General features: G+C 53.4%; 2 protein-coding genes across 7 annotated transcripts in view; one reads left to right on the top strand and one right to left on the bottom strand.

Annotated features, from left to right (window-relative positions):
* The window catches only part of Ptpa (protein phosphatase 2 phosphatase activator), a 31,163-nt gene extending 28,811 nt beyond the window's left edge, over positions 1–2,352 (bottom strand). The window contains exon 1 of one of the 3 annotated variants that reach the window (XM_060389875.1): positions 2,064–2,352. In XM_060389875.1, coding sequence (XP_060245858.1) covers positions 2,064–2,094 — 31 coding nt within the window. In that variant the 5' untranslated portion in view covers positions 2,095–2,352. The remainder of the gene's footprint in view (positions 1–2,063) is intronic. The other 2 variants (XM_021650234.2, XM_021650316.2) reach the window with 2 other exon arrangements.
* A 46-nt stretch (positions 2,353–2,398) lies between these two features.
* Positions 2,399–16,312, top strand: Crat (carnitine O-acetyltransferase). 4 transcript variants are annotated; one of them, XM_060389872.1, is made up of 15 exons: positions 2,399–3,046; positions 4,666–4,813; positions 5,245–5,508; positions 8,397–8,515; positions 9,674–9,727; positions 10,230–10,395; positions 10,582–10,756; positions 11,262–11,434; positions 11,898–12,004; positions 12,883–13,002; positions 13,097–13,219; positions 13,310–13,445; positions 13,775–13,837; positions 14,498–14,635; positions 15,482–16,312. In XM_060389872.1, exons 3-15 carry the CDS (start codon positions 5,281–5,283, stop codon positions 15,695–15,697), a joined length of 1,818 nt encoding a protein of 605 aa, XP_060245855.1. In that variant the 5' UTR covers positions 2,399–3,046; positions 4,666–4,813; positions 5,245–5,280; the 3' UTR covers positions 15,698–16,312. The 4 variants fall into 4 exon arrangements, with proteins under 4 accessions (XP_060245855.1, XP_060245852.1, XP_060245854.1 ...); XM_060389869.1 differs by lacking the exon at positions 4,666–4,813; XM_060389871.1 differs by lacking the exons at positions 2,399–3,046; positions 4,666–4,813 and adding an exon at positions 3,160–3,181.
* Positions 16,313–17,145: the final 833 nt, after the last annotated feature.

The raw sequence follows: 17,145 nt of genomic DNA, 5'->3' as shown, positions 1-17,145 counted from the left end.
GTGTCATGTCTGTATCCAGTGAGTACCCGCCACACCCAAAACTGCTCACATCTGACAGCCCACACACCACAACTCCATAAGGAGAGTTTGATAACCTCGTTTTAAATTATTTTAAAATTACATTTCAGGGCTGGAGAGATGGCTTAGTGGTTAAGAGCACTGGCTGCTCTTCTGGACAACCCAGGTTTAGTTCCCAGCACCCAGATGGCAGCTCACATCTGTCTGTACTCCACTTCCAGGGGAATCTGGCACCTTCACAGAGACATACATGCAGGCAAAACACCAATGCACATCAAAATAAATAAATCTTAAAAAAAAAAATTAAAGGGGCTGGAAGGATGGCTCAGTGGTTAGAGCACTGGCTGCTTCCCCCCCCAGAGGTCCTGAGTTCAAATCCTGCCACCCACACAGTCTCACTCTATAGTGAGATCTGCATACATAATAAATAAATCTTTAAAAAAACTGTTAAAAAATTAAAATTACATTTCTATATTTGTGTGTGTGTGTGTGTGTGTGTGTGTGTGTGTGTGTGTACCACACCATGTATGTGGAGGTCAGAAGACAACATGCAAGAGTTCTATCCCTGCCCCTTGTGGGTTCCACGGATGGAAGCCAGGCTTCCCGGCTCGGCAGCAGGCAGCTTACTGAGCAGAGGATCCTCATTCTCAGTATACTAAAGGACACTGAGGCTGTGACTTGCCATTTGGTCTGTGTAACTCCAAAATTTCCACCACTGTACAGAATGTCTTCCCAGCTGATCTAAAAGCTCCTGCCTGGGCTGAAGGTGGCCCTCCTAACACTTCCCATCCCACCGCCCCTCGCATGTATTCAGATAGATCTACATTACTAATTCCTTAAACATGGGCTAGAATTTCATAAGTAAATAACGCCTCTGGGCATGGTAGCACACCTTTAATCTCAGCACTCAGGAGGCATGGTAGCACATCCCAGCACTCAGGAGGCAGAGGCAGGCGGATCTCTGGTAAATTTGAGCCCAGTCTGGTCTACAGAGTTCCAAGCCAGCCAAGGCCATTATGTATAGTGAGACCCTAAATACTATTTAGGGTCCAAATCCATAAATACAATTTCAGACTTCAAAAGGGACTGCTTCCAGGGACCCGAGTCTCTCCAGAAGTCAGAGTACCTCCCTGAGGTTTGTGACCCCCTCATCCTCCCAGTGCACACGTTCAGAGACTCATTTCAAAAGGAGCCCAACTGCTTGATGGCTCCTATCTCTTCATGTCATCACCAGAATTGATTATGACACATTCATAGAGGTTTGGGATAATTTAAAATAAATGTCTCCTTTTGAATTCTGCTGTGCTCATCTATTTTCGAGGACACAGAAATGGTGCCTCTTTGGGTCCACAAAATATGAAGCGTGGTGGAGGGATCATTAAATGTTTTTAAAACATGAGCTGCGTTTAGCCAACTTATCCATTCTCTGTAAGAAATTTTCAGTCCTCAAGTCCATGGAGTCAGCAACCCTTTCTTGTTCTCCAGGAGTGGGGTCTCCGCTGAGCTAGCCTGTACATCTGCCCTAGTTACTTGAGAAGAACTACAATGAGGCCCCAGTGTAAATAAAAGTTACAGTGATGCCACCAACCCTCTCATCTGGCACAAACAGCCTTTTTAAATTAGTGGTTTAGACAACCACGGGTAGTTTCTCTCAATTAACTCTGCAGATACTGAAATCCCAAAGCCAGGCCTCTACCAGGGAGGGAGGAAGGGCAGGAGGGAGGGAAGAAGATGCGGGGTGGGCAGGGCACAGAGGAGGCTGGCGTCCGAGCGAGGCCCAGGTCCACTAGCGCAGCCTCAGGAAAGAATGCAGCCTCCCGGATGCCCCTCGGTCCCGACCCCGGGCCCCTCTGCCACCAGAACACCTCGACGCGCTCTGCCCTTCCCGACCGCCCTGCCCGGGCTGTCCCCGAGTCCGGTCGCCCTCCCCGTCCGTCCCCCGCCTGCGGCCCCAGGCCCGGGCCGTCAGCTGGGCCTCCCGAGACCCCCGCGCCACACCCACGCCCCCTGCCCACCCTCACTCCAGGGCCCTCCAACCGCCCTACCTGGCGGCGGCTGCCGCTCGCCCTCGGCCATCTTCTCCGTCGGGAGCGGGCGCGGAAGCTGGCCGCTACCTCTCCCAGCTCACCCGCACCTCTCCCCGGCTCCGCCAAGCTTCCAGAAGAGCAGTGAGCGCTGGCCGGCTACGACCGGAAGCCGAGAATTACAGTCACTGCTGTGAGGGCGGCAGCCATACCGGCGCCGGGCACTCAGGGAGCATGCCCACCAACTGCCGTCGCGCGGCGGCCGCGGCGGCAGAGGCGGCGGCCATTTTAATGCGGGGCGCCGGGGAGCATGCGCACCAACGGCTGCCGCCCGCCGGCCCGCTGCAGAGACGACGGCCATATTTGTGCGGGGCGTCCGTGTTTGTTTGTTTGTTTGTTTTGTCTGCTTGTTTGTTAGTTTTGGGGGGCGATGGAGGGACTAGGTGTGGCAGGCAAAATCTGTGGGGCAGGGCTACCTGTCATCTCTGTGCACCGCACTGAGCCTAGCCCAAGGCATCTGAGACAGTCCCTGTCAATACAGTTGTGTCCTCCTGCCGCTTGATTGACGTCCAAGGACACCGGTCACGCAGCCACCTTGACAGCTTCGGTGGCGTTCGGAGGCGGAGAGCGCGGGCCGCGCGGGGACTAACGTCGTGACCCCGTGACGGAAGCCCAGAGCCCGGCTTCTAACGGCCGAGCCGGAGGTCGCTCGCCCTGGCCCCGCCCCCGTGCCCACGCCCCGGCTCGCGCCTAGCGGCCCGGGACTGCCACCCTCCGAAGCTCCACCTCGTGAGTCCTGCTCCACCGGCCGCCCGCCCGGCCGGTGGGCGCGGGGCCGCCTCGACTGGCTAGTGGCAGTTACACGGCGACCTTGAACCTAGAGCCCGAGCCGGGAACCCGCTGACCCCAACTGCGGCGCAGACTTTGCCCAGCGCGAGGGGCGGAGCGGACCGAGTGTCCACCGACAGACCGGGACGATGTTAGCCTTTGCTGCCAAGACTGTGGTGAGTACGCCCTGGACGGCCTGGGACAGGACAAGGCGGGCGGGCCCGCGGGCTGCAAGGAAACGGCGGTCCGGAACCCCACACCGGCTGTTAGGGTTCGTTTGATCCACCAAGTGGGCAGAGTAGATGGACCAGGTGAGGGGCGGGATCGAGCCCAAGACCTGTCAATGACCCAGAAAAAGAATGGACTGTTTAGATTCAAGTCTTTTGCTCCTTTACACCCCGTTTCTCCTTCACGCTCTCAGTTATTCTGACTCAGACACCTGTCGGGAACTCCTGGCTGGGTCTCAGCCTCAGGCACAGCTGCACCCGCCCAGACCAGACCCACTTCTCCAAGCCTACCCAGTTGGTCATTCTCCTTCTTGAGTTCATCAGATGCTTACTCTCCCCCACTGCATGTGGCTAAGAGAACCCCAAGTGGAGACTTGTGCTGAAAGTCCCCATATTGGGTAGGGGGAGGCAGGAGGTGGCAGGCTGCCCCTTGCCATGCTTACCCAGCTCTGCTGATGTGAGCTTCTATCCTCTGATTCAAGTTGTCTGCAACTGTGAGCTGTGCCTCCCTGTCAGACGCTGGGTTGGAGCTAAAGGTAGCCATATCAGCTCAGATTGAGATTTTTTTTTCTAGGAGTCCCAGCAGCACCTGAGACCCTTCTCACCCTTTGCAAAGAGCTGTACCACACCATTTAACAGACTGCTTTCACATCATTCTCTGGGACCACCATACTGGCATAATCATTTTAATGCTGGAGGATGACACAGGAGACAGTCAAATCCCATGGCTCTGCTAGTGAAATTTAGCCCAACCCACACACTCGGGTCCTTTGGGTTATTATTAATACCAAAAGTACTACTGTGCCCCCCCCCACATCCCCACACACTTTTGGTCCCAGCCTGAATAACCCAAAGCTCATTAAAAAACAAAACAGAACAAAACCAGATTTTGGTTCCACCCAAAGCCCCTGGGTCTAGAAGGGAAAGCTGTGCACAGGTTGGCCGCAGTCCCCCAGTGGCCCTTTCCTGGCACCTTCTGTCTTGCAGCAGTCCCACCCAGGACTGATCTCAGGGCCATGGGTTAGCGGCCAGGGTGTTTCCACCCTCCAGCCAAGTTTCCCCACATCAAAAAGATCTACCAAGATTTTGACAGGTGGATTTTTTAATACCCCTTGGCTTGCCTCCCTGGCGCTGAGCCCATCCAAAGAAGAAAGGTTTCCTCCTACTCCAGTGCCTACTTCCAGCCCACTTACCTGCCCCTGTTCCTCTTCTGGAAGCTAGGGAGAGGTAGAGTAGCGGCTGCAGTCCTGTAACCACCACTGCCACAGCCTTAGACGGTACCCCATCAGTGGCTACTGCCTCACTCCTCCCTCACCCCTCAACTGTGGGTCTTGTCTTCTCTTTCCAGCACAGGCAGATGGCTGCCTCTTGCTAGTTTCTGCTCATCCAATCGGTAGCACAGTTAGGCTTAGAGATCCAGCCAAGGCAGGCAGACAGGGCTCACATCCTCAGTCCTGCCATGGAGGACAAGCAGCAGAGAGAGAAGGTATGGAATGAAGCTTCTGCCACTTGCCTGCCACTGTGCCAGCAGCCTGAGACCTTTCTGTCTTGCTTCCTGCCACTTGCAGAGTCTCCTGGACTTCCTCCACCTGACTCTCTCTGCTACCTCTCATTCTCCATGCCATCCTACTCAGCTCGCTTGCTGCAACACTGCCCCACACCTTTACGATCATCCCATAGTGAATAGGAAGCCCAGAGGCTGAAACCTCACCCAGGGTGAGATCTGGCTCTCCCATTTCCAATTCTCTCCTATTTCTCGAGCTGGAAAGACACATGGGGTGGGGGCAGGGGCCGGGAGGTGAGAAGTTGGGGGAGAAGCTGGCTTAGAAAGCCAGCTGCCACCTGTCTGCTGGCTGACTCATCTACCCAGAGCAAGAAAGATGATGGGGCTTCTGCATCCTGACAGGTGGGAGGCCCTACCTCTGCCAATAATGTCATTCACCTCCTCCCCAACCTTTCCTAGCCTTCCTGCCCTTCTAGGTCCCTGAGAGGCGGGACTCCTTACCTCGAGGGCTGAGCATCCAGGGAAGGCACCACCCATGGAGGTGTCTTTGCCCCGGAGATGCCATATAAGAACCTAGGACTGCAGTTTGGTGAGAGCTGTGCTTCAGTCTGAGAGAATGAGTAGGCTGTTCTGCTTCCCACAGGTAAAGCCCCTGGGCCTCCTCAAGCCTTCCTCCCTGATGAGGGTTTCTGGTCGCTTCAAGGCCCACCAAGATGCATTGCCAAGGCTGCCTGTGCCCCCACTCCAGCAGTCCCTAGACCATTACCTTAAGGCCCTGCAGCCCATCGTGAGTGAGGAAGAGTGGGCCCACACCAAGCAACTGGTGGACGAGTTTCAAGCCTCAGGGGGTGTAGGGGAGCGCCTGCAGAAGGGACTGGAGCGCAGGGCCAAGAAAATGGAGAACTGGGTAAGTAAGATGGCAATGTCTTGATGGTCCCCTTGGGATCCTGAGTCTTCCAGAGCATCCCTCAGGTTGTTTTGTTGCTGGCTGCATGCCCACATTCTCCCCTTACCAGTTGCTCTGGCATTTTTGTTTGCTTGACATGGTTTCCCTGAGTAAATACCCTCAGCAAGTGCAGGGTAGGCAAGAAGGAACCTCTCAGAGCTGAGACTCAGTGGAGTGGGGAAAGGAGGGCAGTAAACAGGACTGGAAATCAGTAGGTAAAGTCATGTTAAGCAGAGAAATCACATGGAGATTTTTGAAAAGGTCATAGTAGCTGGGATTGTAGCTGTGTGGTAGAACACTTATCTAGCATATATGAGACTGGGTTCCTGGGCCTGAGGGAAAAAGAGGAGGAGGTATGATGGCAGGAGGAGAATGCATTGGATTTGAAGACAAAGGTAGCAAGATATGCCTGCTTTGGGACAGAGCCTGGGCCAAAGTGTGTTCAGAGCAGGCTGGGCAGTCAATTAGAAGGATTGTAAACCTGAGCTTGGTGGAACAGCCTGAGGCAGGTCAGCCTGAGTTTGTTGTACATGCTCCTGGGTGTGTGTCTAGTCAGTTAGATTAATTCAATTTGTAAAACACATCTTCACCGGTACTTGGTACACATTTCTGTATTCGTGTTATACCCAAAGATTAAAAAGAAAAAAAGATAGCCCCAGCTGCTAGGAAGGAAGGAAGAGCAGGAGCCAGTGGCAATGAAGAGGTCAATGCCTTCACCTAGATGTCAGGGCCTAGGCCTGGCACAGTGAGGCAGGGAGTCATGAGGTCCAGACCTGCTTGGGAGACCGACTGTGGCACTCACTAGTACAGTGAGACTGAAGGGTGGAAAGTCTTCTTTTAAAGCAACTGGGTAGAAAGTTGTCACCAGTATTTAAACACAAGAAGTTGGCTGTGGAGAATGCCTGGGTGGAAAACACCCAGTATCCATGGGGCATTGGTTCCATGGTCCCACGGACAGCAAGATCTACAGATGTTCAAGTCCCTTAGGTGATTCAGTATTTTTGTCTCACTAAATCCCTGCTACCATAGACCTTAAGTCATCTCCAGATGATATAATCTCTAACAGCATAAATACTGGCTAAATAAGTATGCTGAATAGTTTAAGAGACAGTTATCAAAAAAATAAAAAGGCCCATATGGATGCAGTTGTCTGTTTTTCACACATTCTCCATCTGGGCTGGTGGGATCTGTAGATACAGAATCTGCAGATCTGGGCTGACTGGAGTGGAAAATGGGAAGCACCTTGGATCGGTGGGCTTCGGGGGAGTCTGGAGCCACATGCAGGAGGAAGGAGACAGGTGGGATATGTTGGGGATAAGCACTTGCCGAGCCTTAGCAGACCAGGGCCTTGGACTATTGAAGTCAGAATGCTGGCCTTAACAGGACCTTAGAGATTTTGGTGTCCAGTGGCTTTCTGACTTTGTTGAGCCAAGGAATCTTTGAAGCCAAAGGCTCTGACTAGAATTAGAGCCCTCACTGGGTCTTGAAGCATTGCTGCTACTGCCAGGGGCACCTTCTCCCCTTTCCTAAACAGTAGCCAGGGATCCCTGCAATCCCTGCGGGTGTGAAGGCCCCTGGCTGAGAGGGAGCCCTGTCTGTCCTCTTCCTACAGATGAAGAAGCTGATACCTAGAGAGATAGACCAAAGTTCAGATCCTCAAAGTAGCTTCAGAAAGACCCTGAGATGCATAGGAAGGCCTGGGTGCCTCAGAGGGTTCAGTCCGTGGCTCTGAGTCAGGAGAGGGCATTCCTGTGTTACCCAGTCTGTGGCAAGTCACCTTCCTTTCCTCTTGCCAAGGGCCCCAGATTAGTGGCCTGATGCCACAGGCCAGCCACTGTGTGGTATATAGACACATTCTGCTTCTATTTGAAATGGGCGTGGAACACACTGGGAGGCCTGGGTCTCAAGGGGTTTAGGAACATTATAAAAGTTAGGGTATAGCATGGTAGCCCATGGCTAGCACATGGGAAACAGATGCTCAGATCTCTGTGAGGCCAGCCTAGTCTGCATTTCTCTAAGTCAACCAGGGATATATAGTGAAATTTTTATCTCAAAAAATATAAATAAAAATAATAAAAAATAAAACAAATAGGGGTAGGTGGGAATTGTTGGGAAAAATACCTACTGTGACTTAATATAAGTTGTAATCAGCACAGAAGACTAAAGGGTACCATTAGTGCCATGCCTATGGCTGGTCCCCTACCTATCTATGGGGCAGAAAAGACATCTTACCCTGTTATTGAGGTTCCCCCCTTAAAATTGCCTGATCTTGAAAACCAGTGTTGTCCTCCTAGTCTAAGGCCACGGAGGAGGACCGGTTCCTGTGGGTGGTCCTGACCACAGGCTGGCTTCTCGAACCATTCCCAGCTGGAGATGATTGACACCCACTTGGCTGGGCTTTCTTTTCACCTGTCATTGCTTGTTTTATTCTACATATCTAGGCATGCATTTTTAGTTACCAGTGGATTATAATCACTGACAGGACATTTGTAAGATAAAGTAAGGCTAGAGCTCAGTGACCAAATGTGTGTTTGTTAGCATGTGTGTGAAGCCCTGGGTTCAAGCCTCACAAAGCAGAAAGAAACAAGAACAGCTGCTCACGTATTTATTCCCTTGCTTCTGGTCATTTTTCCCGCAGCTCATTCTCTTGGCAGTGCTGATTGTTCAAGCTCAGGGAAGATGATGGGTAGAGGAAGGCAGGGATGGGTACTGTGGACCTTAGCATTTGCTGAGAGACTGTCCTGCAGAGAGGCTGAAGGACACCAGGGCCAGCTAGATGCCTGGTCCTAGGGAAGAAGGGGACACAAGGTGCCTATGCTCTATTCCTAATCAGCCCTGTCCTTGTCTAGCTGTCTGAGTGGTGGCTCAAGACAGCCTATCTCCAGTTCCGGCAGCCTGTGGTCATCTGCTCCAGCCCAGGAGTGATGCTGCCCAAGCAGGACTTCGTGGATCTGCAGGGTCAGCTCCGGTGAGTGTCTGAGACCAGCATAAGGCTGCACAGTGCCAGTGGACAGGGCCCTGTGGCTTCCGGAGCCCTTAAGTCTACTCCCTAGGAGACTGAAAAGGCCTCCACCCTGGGCTTTTTCACCCCACCAACAGCCTCATTTACAGACAGGGAAACTGAGGCTCAGAACAATGAGGGGACTTTCTCCTATGGTCACAACTCAAGTTAAGAGGACAGGTTTCTAGTGCCAGGGCTTTGTAACCACCCTCTAACCTTGCCCTGAGTCCCTCCCACTCTCTTCAGCTGGCCACACAGTGACCTTTTACACAGTCCCCTTTTCCACATTCGTCCATGTCACCTGCCCTGGCCTGTTCCAATCCTACCAGAGATAAAAATACTAGCAACAGGGATCTCCTGCCTGGGAGCCTGCCACTCATTACAGCCACCAGCTTCTCTTAAAGAAGCCAGGGCAAGAATAGAGAGAAGCCAGGAGGGAAAGAAAGGAAGAAATAAGTGTGGCTCAGTGGTTGGGTAGTTGTCTAGCACATGCACACACAAATAATAAAGGGATAAAGGCCTCCTGGTTCCATTTGGGACTCAGCCTGGGAACCCCAGCAAGCCCACACTGGGACCAGGGAATGCCTCAGGCACTGGGAAATAGCTGGTATGAGCCAAGAAACCCCGTTTCCTGGGCCTACGTAATCCAAGGAGAAAAAACAGGTTGACAGTGGTGTCGTAGGTCATAAAGACTCGGAAAGAGAAAGGGGCGTAGCAGCAGGGATACTTAGACCCAGGAGGGTAGCCTCAGCTGTCTCACCAGGATGAGGAATCTCCACATAACGAAAACCTCTGGCCACTCAGGCCCTTGGTGGGTGACAGTCACCACTGTTTCTTAGCCAGAGTGTGCACTGTTGAGTAGTGCCCGGGTCCTTTCAGGTTCTCTCCCACCAGTGTTTCCCCCAGGCTAACGCAGCCTTCCTGCTGGAGATGATGAAAAGCTCAGGCTAGCCTCCCACTGTGGTGGATCCACTTGGAAGTCCTTAGGCCTCTGTACACCAAGGCGGGAGTAGTGATTCCATAGGTCCTACCCTTCGCTGATCTCCCTGTACTCAGCACACATCCCTGTCCCAGGGTCCTCCATTAAATGTCCACGCAGCTTCACGGCTCCATTTCATCTTCTAGGTTTGCTGCTAAACTCATCGAGGGTGTGTTGGATTTCAAGTCCATGATTGACAAGTGAGCAACCCCACCCAGACTACCCTTGCCCATGGCTGCCTAATACCATAGCCACCCCTGGCTTTAGCCCTGAGCCCACAGTGTGTCAGCCTGGGCACTGAGCAGGCCCATGTCATTTTCACATCCTGCTGGCCCAGTTTGGGAAGGGATTGAGGACAGTGATAAGCAAGAGTGGGGACATTTAAATCCTCTGCTCTAGCTCATGGGACTTCTGGTGACCTTGTCATCCCAGCCAAAATGGATCACAGTTGCCTGAGGCAAACTGAAGCCCAGAAAGGGAGAGGGAGGGGGGGTTGGGTGACTCATGAACAGGGCCCTAATCCCTAGAAAGAACAGGCCTCACGACCCCCTTCTACCCTCATGGCCCCTGTTCATGCTGGTAGCAAGTAGGGACACCAAGGAATAGGTCTGTCACCCAGTTCCAAGTAGTGCTAGTAGGCATCTGCCTACCCTCTTCCCGCTCACTTGCCCAGTGCCCCTGTGTCCCTATGTCCTCCCACAGTGAGGCCCTGCCAGTCGAGTTCCTTGGGGGAAACCCGCTGTGCATGAACCAGTACTATCAGATCCTGTCTTCTTGCCGTGTGCCGGGCCTCAAGCAAGACTCAGTGGTGAACTTCTTAAAGACAAAGAAGCCTCCCATGCACATAACTGTGGTGCACAACTACCAGGTAGGCACTGCTGCCCCGTCCAAGGGACCCTAGCCCCCCTTCCTCCCCGCCCAGCCCACCTCCAGCTCCTTCGCTCGCCCAGGCTGCACTGGTTGTGACCTCCACTGCCAAAGCCAGGCGAGGCTGGTGGGCATTCTTTGCCTGAGATGACCCAACTCTCTTCTCTTCCATGTCTGTGCTTTGCAGTTCTTCGAGCTGGATGTGTACCACAGCGACGGGACACCCCTGACCTCGGATCAGATCTTTGTGCAGCTGGAGAAAATCTGGAACTCCTCACTACAAACCAACAAAGAGCCTGTTGGCATCCTAACCTCCAACCACCGCAACTCCTGGGCCAAGGCCTACAATACCCTCATCAAAGGTACATCCAGGACAGGGCTTCCTAACATGCCAAATAGGTCCAACCCCAGGCTGGGGCAGCCGCCGTTTCATCAGACTCTCAATTTGGAGCAGGTATTACTGGCCCATTTTATAGATGAGAAAACCAAGGTTCAGGTTGGTGAGACCAGTTTCTCCCTGTGAAGTAGCAAGTTGGATTTAGCATTCTGAACCACCCCCATCAAATCCCATACTAGCCATGGGCACTGTCATAGAGTCAGATTGCTGGTGGTGTATCCCTGACTGCCACACCAGCTCTCCATGTGACCCTGGGCTTCTGCTTTTCTATGTCTATAGTTTGTCAGGTGTTGGGCCTGCCTTTTGTGGTGGTGGTTGGGGGGTACCTATGCACTCAGAACTCTGTACATGCCCTCAATGCCCCAGAGGTGGGGAACCCCCCATCTCCAGAGAGGCGTGAGGCAAGAAGAGCCCAGGGCAGGAGAAACAGGTTCTGAAGCGCCTTACCATGCCTACCCCAACTCCTACAGACAAAGTGAACCGGGAGTCGGTGAGCTCCATTCAGAAGAGCATCTTCACCGTGTGCTTGGACAAGCCAGTGCCCAGAGTCTCGGACGATGTCTACCGCAACCATGTAGCAGGCCAGATGCTGCATGGGGGTGGCAGCAAGCTCAACAGTGGCAACCGCTGGTTCGACAAGACACTGCAGGCAAGTGAGGGCCTGTCAGGGCCATGGCCCCAAAGCTCGGTTCACCGAGGCTCTGAACTTCATGTTCTCTCCTTAGTCCCAGCGTCCCCAGCCTCCTGCTTGTAAAGCAGGCAGGAAGAGAGGAGGCTGGATGCTGCTGTAATTACCAGGCAACCAGCCTGTCATTACCAGGCCTGCATGCCACTGACACCCCCAGCATAGCCCTTTAACATGTCAGACACAGTCTGGGTATGACTTTTCCTCTGGGTTCACACCACAGTAGAACCCCTGGGGGTGGCATGCTTCTGAGGACCTGCTTTCAAATGCACTGAGCAGAGCGCTTGGGTGCACCTGAGAGTGTTGGCATAAGGGCTGGAGGTGGCTTCAGGGCCCTTCCTGTAAGACCCACCCAGACAGCAACTGGGTCAAGGAGCCACCCTCCAGGGACTGGGGGCTGACAGGATGGGTCCTTCCTCACCCACAGTTCATTGTGGCAGAAGATGGCTCCTGTGGACTGGTTTATGAGCATGCGGCTGCAGAAGGGCCCCCCATTGTTGCTCTTGTGGACCATGTCATTGAGTACACGTGAGTATGGTCACAGCCTCATTGCCCAGTTCCTGGGGGCAGGGTAGGTATGCAGGTGACAGACCTAGTTTGTAGAGAAATTCACTCTCATTTGAACCAAAGGGTCAGTTTGTCTTTCTTTTAGAAAAAAAAAAAAATTTTTTTTCAAGACAGGTTTCTCTGTATAGCCTGGCTGTCCCAGAACAAACTCTGTAGACCAGGCTGGCCTCGAACTCAGAGATCCATCTGCCTCTGCCTCCCAAGTACTGGGATTAAAGGCCTGGCTTTGAAGATTTTTTTTTAAGGTTTGTTTACATATTTATGTACACAGTTGCTTTGCCTGCATGTGTGCCTGCACACCAGAAGAGGGCACTGGATCCCATTATAGATGGTTGTGAGCCACCGTTTAATGACTGGGAATTGAACTCAGGACCTCTGGAAGAGCAGAGCAGCCAGTAATCCTAACTGCCTAGTTAAAGGAAGTTGCAAAGGCTATTGTTGTGTTGTTTTGTAGTGTACCTCTGGCCCTGTACTTTCCTGTACTTGTAGCCTTAGACAGTTCTCTTATTTTCCCCAGGCGGTCTCCATCTGGCTTCTTTTTGTTTGTTTGTTTAAACAGCCTCACTATAGCCTGGCTGGCCTGGAATTCCCTATGTGATCCAGGCTGGCCTCAAACTCACAGAAATCCACCCGCTACTGCCTCCTCTAAGCGCTAGGACTAAAGGTGTGCGGCACCACACCCAACTCCATCTGGCGTCTTGAGAGGTTCACGAGAGCTAACCCGCAACCTCTAACCCTCCTACCCTAGCTTCAGAGATTCCCCCTCCCCATCTCAGTCCCAGGGAAACTCGGGCTTCAGTGACACCAGCATGAGCCTGAAGTCCCCCTGTCCCATGCAGAAAAAAACCTGAGCTTGTGCGGTCTCCTATGGTGCCCCTACCCATGCCCAAGAAGCTGCGCTTCAACATCACACCCGAGATCAAGAATGACATTGAGAAAGCCAAACAGAACATCAGCATGTGAGTAGAGGGCGGGGTCCTGGTAGGGAGGACCAGCCACTCAGCTTCCCGCGCTGCCTGCTGCTCACCCACGCGGCTCACACCTCCACCCCAGCATGATCCAGGACCTGGACATCATGATGCTGGTATTCCATCACTTTGGAAAGGACTTCCCCAAGTCAGAGAAGCTAAGCCCTGATGCCTTCATCCAGATAGCCCTGCAGCTGGCATACTACAGGTGCGCCCTGCCTGACCACCTGCCCCTCAGAGGAGGGGAGGGGAGGGGAGGAGAAGGGAAGAGACATACTGAGAGCCACCTCCCACCCAGGATCTACGGGCAGGCTTGCGCTACATATGAAAGTGCCTCTCTGCGGATGTTTCACCTGGGCCGCACTGACACCATCCGCTCAGCCTCCACAGACTCCCTGGCCTTTGTCAAAGGCATGGATGACTCCAATGTGCCGGTGAGAGGTCTGGACCACGGGTGGGGGGTGGGTAGGCTGTGCTTGGGCCATTTCTTTCCTTTCCTGTTCATCCTCTTCAAATGGATTGCACCTCCATGGCATTTCAGCCCCACAGTGGGCAAAGGGATTAACAGAAGATGGAGCCATGAATTTAGTTCTGAGCGTTCTGGCAGCCGAGGCAAACCCATGTATCCACCCATTCATAAGAGAAGCCAGCAATCTGTCCACTCACCTGAGTGCTGTAGTGCTGGGTACTGAGTGGGCTGCTAAGGTGAGAGGAAGAGGAAAGATGGCGCTTCAGTGTCCTGTGTTCCCCCTCCCTCTTCCAGGAGCACCAGAAGGTGGAGCTGCTCCGGAAGGCTGTGCAGGCCCACCGAGCCTACACTGACCGCGTGAGTGAGCCCTGCTCTCCTTCCTTATTGCCATTACCCTACCTGCCTGTCTGTCTTCCTGCTAACAACTGCCTCTTCCCAGAGCACTGGGGCCCCTGGAACTCGTTCTGTGCCGTCATTATTGCCATCTGAAAGTTGATGAAACCAGGGTCAACCTGGTAGCTGCTCTGGCCCCAGTTCCACGGTCACACTGAGCAGGGCACTCAGATCTTGTGTGCTCTCCCCAAAGGCCCAGCACATGACAGCTGCAGCTGAGGCTGTAGCCAGGGAGGTGGTAGAGAGGCATCAGTAGGTACAGTGTGCCCACGCTACCAGGCAGGCACAGACACTGCCTGTCATAGGGAGTACACACTGCCCCATGTTGCACACACAGACACTACTCATCTCCATGCAGACACTGTCTAGCTCTCATTTAACCACCCACTACCAAAGCTCGTGTTTTCAGTCCTGCACTGTCCTGCCTCCCTGGGCAGATGTCTACTCCTCTGTAGCCCTAAGTTTTCTCATCTGGGAAGGGAGCACTCTCTGCCTGGACACCTTGGTCTCACAGGCCTGAGGGACCAGCATCTGAAAGGGGCAGCACTGCCACAGGCTCCCGAGGAGGACTGGGATGCCCTATGACTCCACAATACCTGCCTCTGACAATTCTCCCCCCCACAGGCCATCCGAGGGGAGGGCTTTGACCGGCACCTGCTGGGTCTGAAGCTGCAAGCCATTGAGGACCTGGTGAGCATGCCTGACATCTTCATGGACACCTCCTACGCCATTGCTATGCACTTCAACCTCTCTACCAGCCAGGTAGGCCACTGCCCTGGGTGCCCGTGGTGAGTAGAACCCATTGGCCGGGGCTGGAGAAATGGCTATGAGCACTTGATACTCTACTAGAGGACCCAGGTTCAGCTCCCAGCACCCACAATCAGGTTGTTTACAACCACCTGTAGCTTCAGTTCCTGGAGACATGATGTCCTCTTCTGGCCTCTGTGGGCACAAACATATAAAATAAAAATAATCTTAAGCAGGTATGGTGGTGCACTTGGGGAGGCAGAGGCAGGCAGATCTCTGAGTTCAAGGCCAGCCTGGTCTACAAAGTGAGTTTAGGACAGCCAAGGCTACACAGAGAAACCTTTCTGTGTCTAAAATCAAACACATACACACACATATATTCTTTACAACCTACTGGCAGCTGGACCTTAGTAAGTCTGGAGCCCACACATGCTACCAGAGTCTCACTGCCAAAGCAACTGGGTTTCCAGGCAGGAGCTCAGATTAGGGACACTGCTCTAACAAGGGTAGGAAGGCTTAGGCCTCTAAAAAGAGAAGCTGTTCCACTCATTCATTGGCCAGTTGTAGCTGATTAGTACCAACTAACGTGCTGGGTGCTGGGACACAGCTGGGCACAAACCACTGTCCCAGGGAGCTCACAGTATGTGTGGAGCACAGGCAGGGAGACAGTGATGGCCTCAGGGCAGTGCCGCTGCAGAGGCGCACCACTGCCCCTCCAGGAAAACAAAGGAAGGCTCACCCCATGGAGAAAAGGAAAGGGCACAGAGGAGGAGTGGATGCAGAGAGTCAGACTACTACAGCCAAGGGACAGGAAGGCCACCACAGGCCTGGGTATGAAAGCTTTGAACCTGCTGTCCCCAGGTCCCTGCCAAGACAGACTGTGTCATGTTCTTCGGACCCGTGGTCCCAGATGGTTATGGCATCTGCTACAACCCCATGGAGGCCCACATCAACTTTTCCGTATCAGCCTACAACAGCTGTGCTGAGACAAACGCCGCCCGCATGGCCCACTACTTGGAGAAAGCTTTGCTGGACATGCGCACCCTACTGCAGAACCACCCCAGGGCCAAGCTCTAAGCCCAGGCCCAGGCCTGCCAGTGCCACAGCCAAGCCCAGTTTGGGGTGGACCCCTGCCATGGCTCACTTCCTTGGTTTCTGTGCCCTCCAATTTGACTGAGCCACGGAAGCGTTGTCTAGCAGGACCCCCCTAAGCCAAGTGCCTTCCAGGCCCTGCCTTCAGCACCTGCCATAGTCCAAGTACAGGGCAAGAGTTCAGAGGCTGAACAAGACCAAGGCCCAGATCCCCCAACATGATCCACTGTCATGAGCCCTGGGACAGAAACCAGCCCAATCCAGTCCACCCCATAGCAAGGGCTGGGAGAAATTCCTTTCCTCAACCCTGGCCAATCTCTAGCATCTCCATAGCCAAGCCAAAATCTTGTCTTCATCAAAGCCCAAGGACCAGGAGTCAAAGTATTATCCAGCGCTGAAAGACAAAGTCTTTGTGGCCAAAGGGACACCCGAGGCCTAGCCTCCACCACCCCACCACAAGGTGCCATCTCCTTGCTGCCACACTTTCTGGCAACTCTTGAGCCCCAGCCTTCTGGTTTCCATTCAGCTTGATTCTTGAACTACATTCATGGTTGCAGTGATTATGCCAGGGGATCAATAAAGGGAAGAAGTGCTGGTGAAGTTGAGTTGTAGCTGAGGGGCAAGGACAGATGCTTGGCCTTGCTGTCTTCTATCTCTGGTTCTGGGTGCTGGTTCCAAGCAGCCTGTGGGCCAGTACACTCCCAGAGGAACCAGGTCGTCAGGGTGAGCTTAAGAGAGCTGGGGTGCTAAGCCAAGCATGGCAATCTCCTACCTGTCCTGGTTTAAGCCTTCCCAAGTCCCATGGTTAGTGGAATGCTATAGATCTGGTGTAGCAAACACCCACCAGCCCAAAGCTGGATGCAGCTGCCCTTCACTGAACTCAACAGGAGGGAAAATGGAACAGCTAGGCCCAGCTGGTGAGTAGAGGCAGCTGACTGGAGGTGGGCTGGAGAAGCACCCACTCTCAGAGCCCCCAACCCTGATACCTGCTAGAGGGTACATGTCCTGCCGAAGTCCCTGGGTATAGACATGTGCTTGGAATGTGGGGCTACAAGGCAGGCACACCTGTGAAGGAAGTGCTTCACGGCCCAATTGACCTGTGTGGTCAACTGAGGTAGGGCCTGTGGCCAGTTTTCACATGAAGAAACCGGCTCAGAGAAGCCAAGTCACTGTGCTATTCAAATGGCAGGCTCCCAAGGGCACATCAGTTCTGTGTAAGCCAGGGAAGGTCTGAGATCCTGAAGCTCTGCTCCTCTAACCTCTCAGCACACCATCAGCTGTCCCAGGGCAGCGAGGTATGCAGAAAGGAACTGTGGAGCAGATGTTAGCAGGGACAAATCAGATTTCCCCAGGGCTGTGTCCTAGTTCTGAGTAGGTCCCAGAAAAGAGCTGGAGCCCAAGCAGGGCTCTACTGTAACTGAAAACAATTTGAA

This window comes from Meriones unguiculatus, chromosome 8 (genome assembly GCF_030254825.1).
Source record: "Meriones unguiculatus strain TT.TT164.6M chromosome 8, Bangor_MerUng_6.1, whole genome shotgun sequence".
Lineage (NCBI taxonomy): Eukaryota > Metazoa > Chordata > Mammalia > Rodentia > Muridae > Meriones > Meriones unguiculatus.
Note: the sequence above shows the minus strand (reverse complement) of the source record. Positions and strands in the feature narration are given on the sequence as shown.

Bases quoted from the DNA above. Each gene is read 5' to 3' on its own strand.
- Crat (XM_060389869.1), top strand. From the start codon at position 3,020: ATGTTAGCCTTTGCTGCCAAGACTGTG. The intron at 10,757-11,261 runs GTACATCCAGGA...CAACTCCTACAG, and splicing joins CTACAATACCCTCATCAAAG to ACAAAGTGAACCGGGAGTCG. The intron at 13,446-13,774 runs GTGAGAGGTCTG...TCCCTCTTCCAG, and splicing joins TGGATGACTCCAATGTGCCG to GAGCACCAGAAGGTGGAGCT.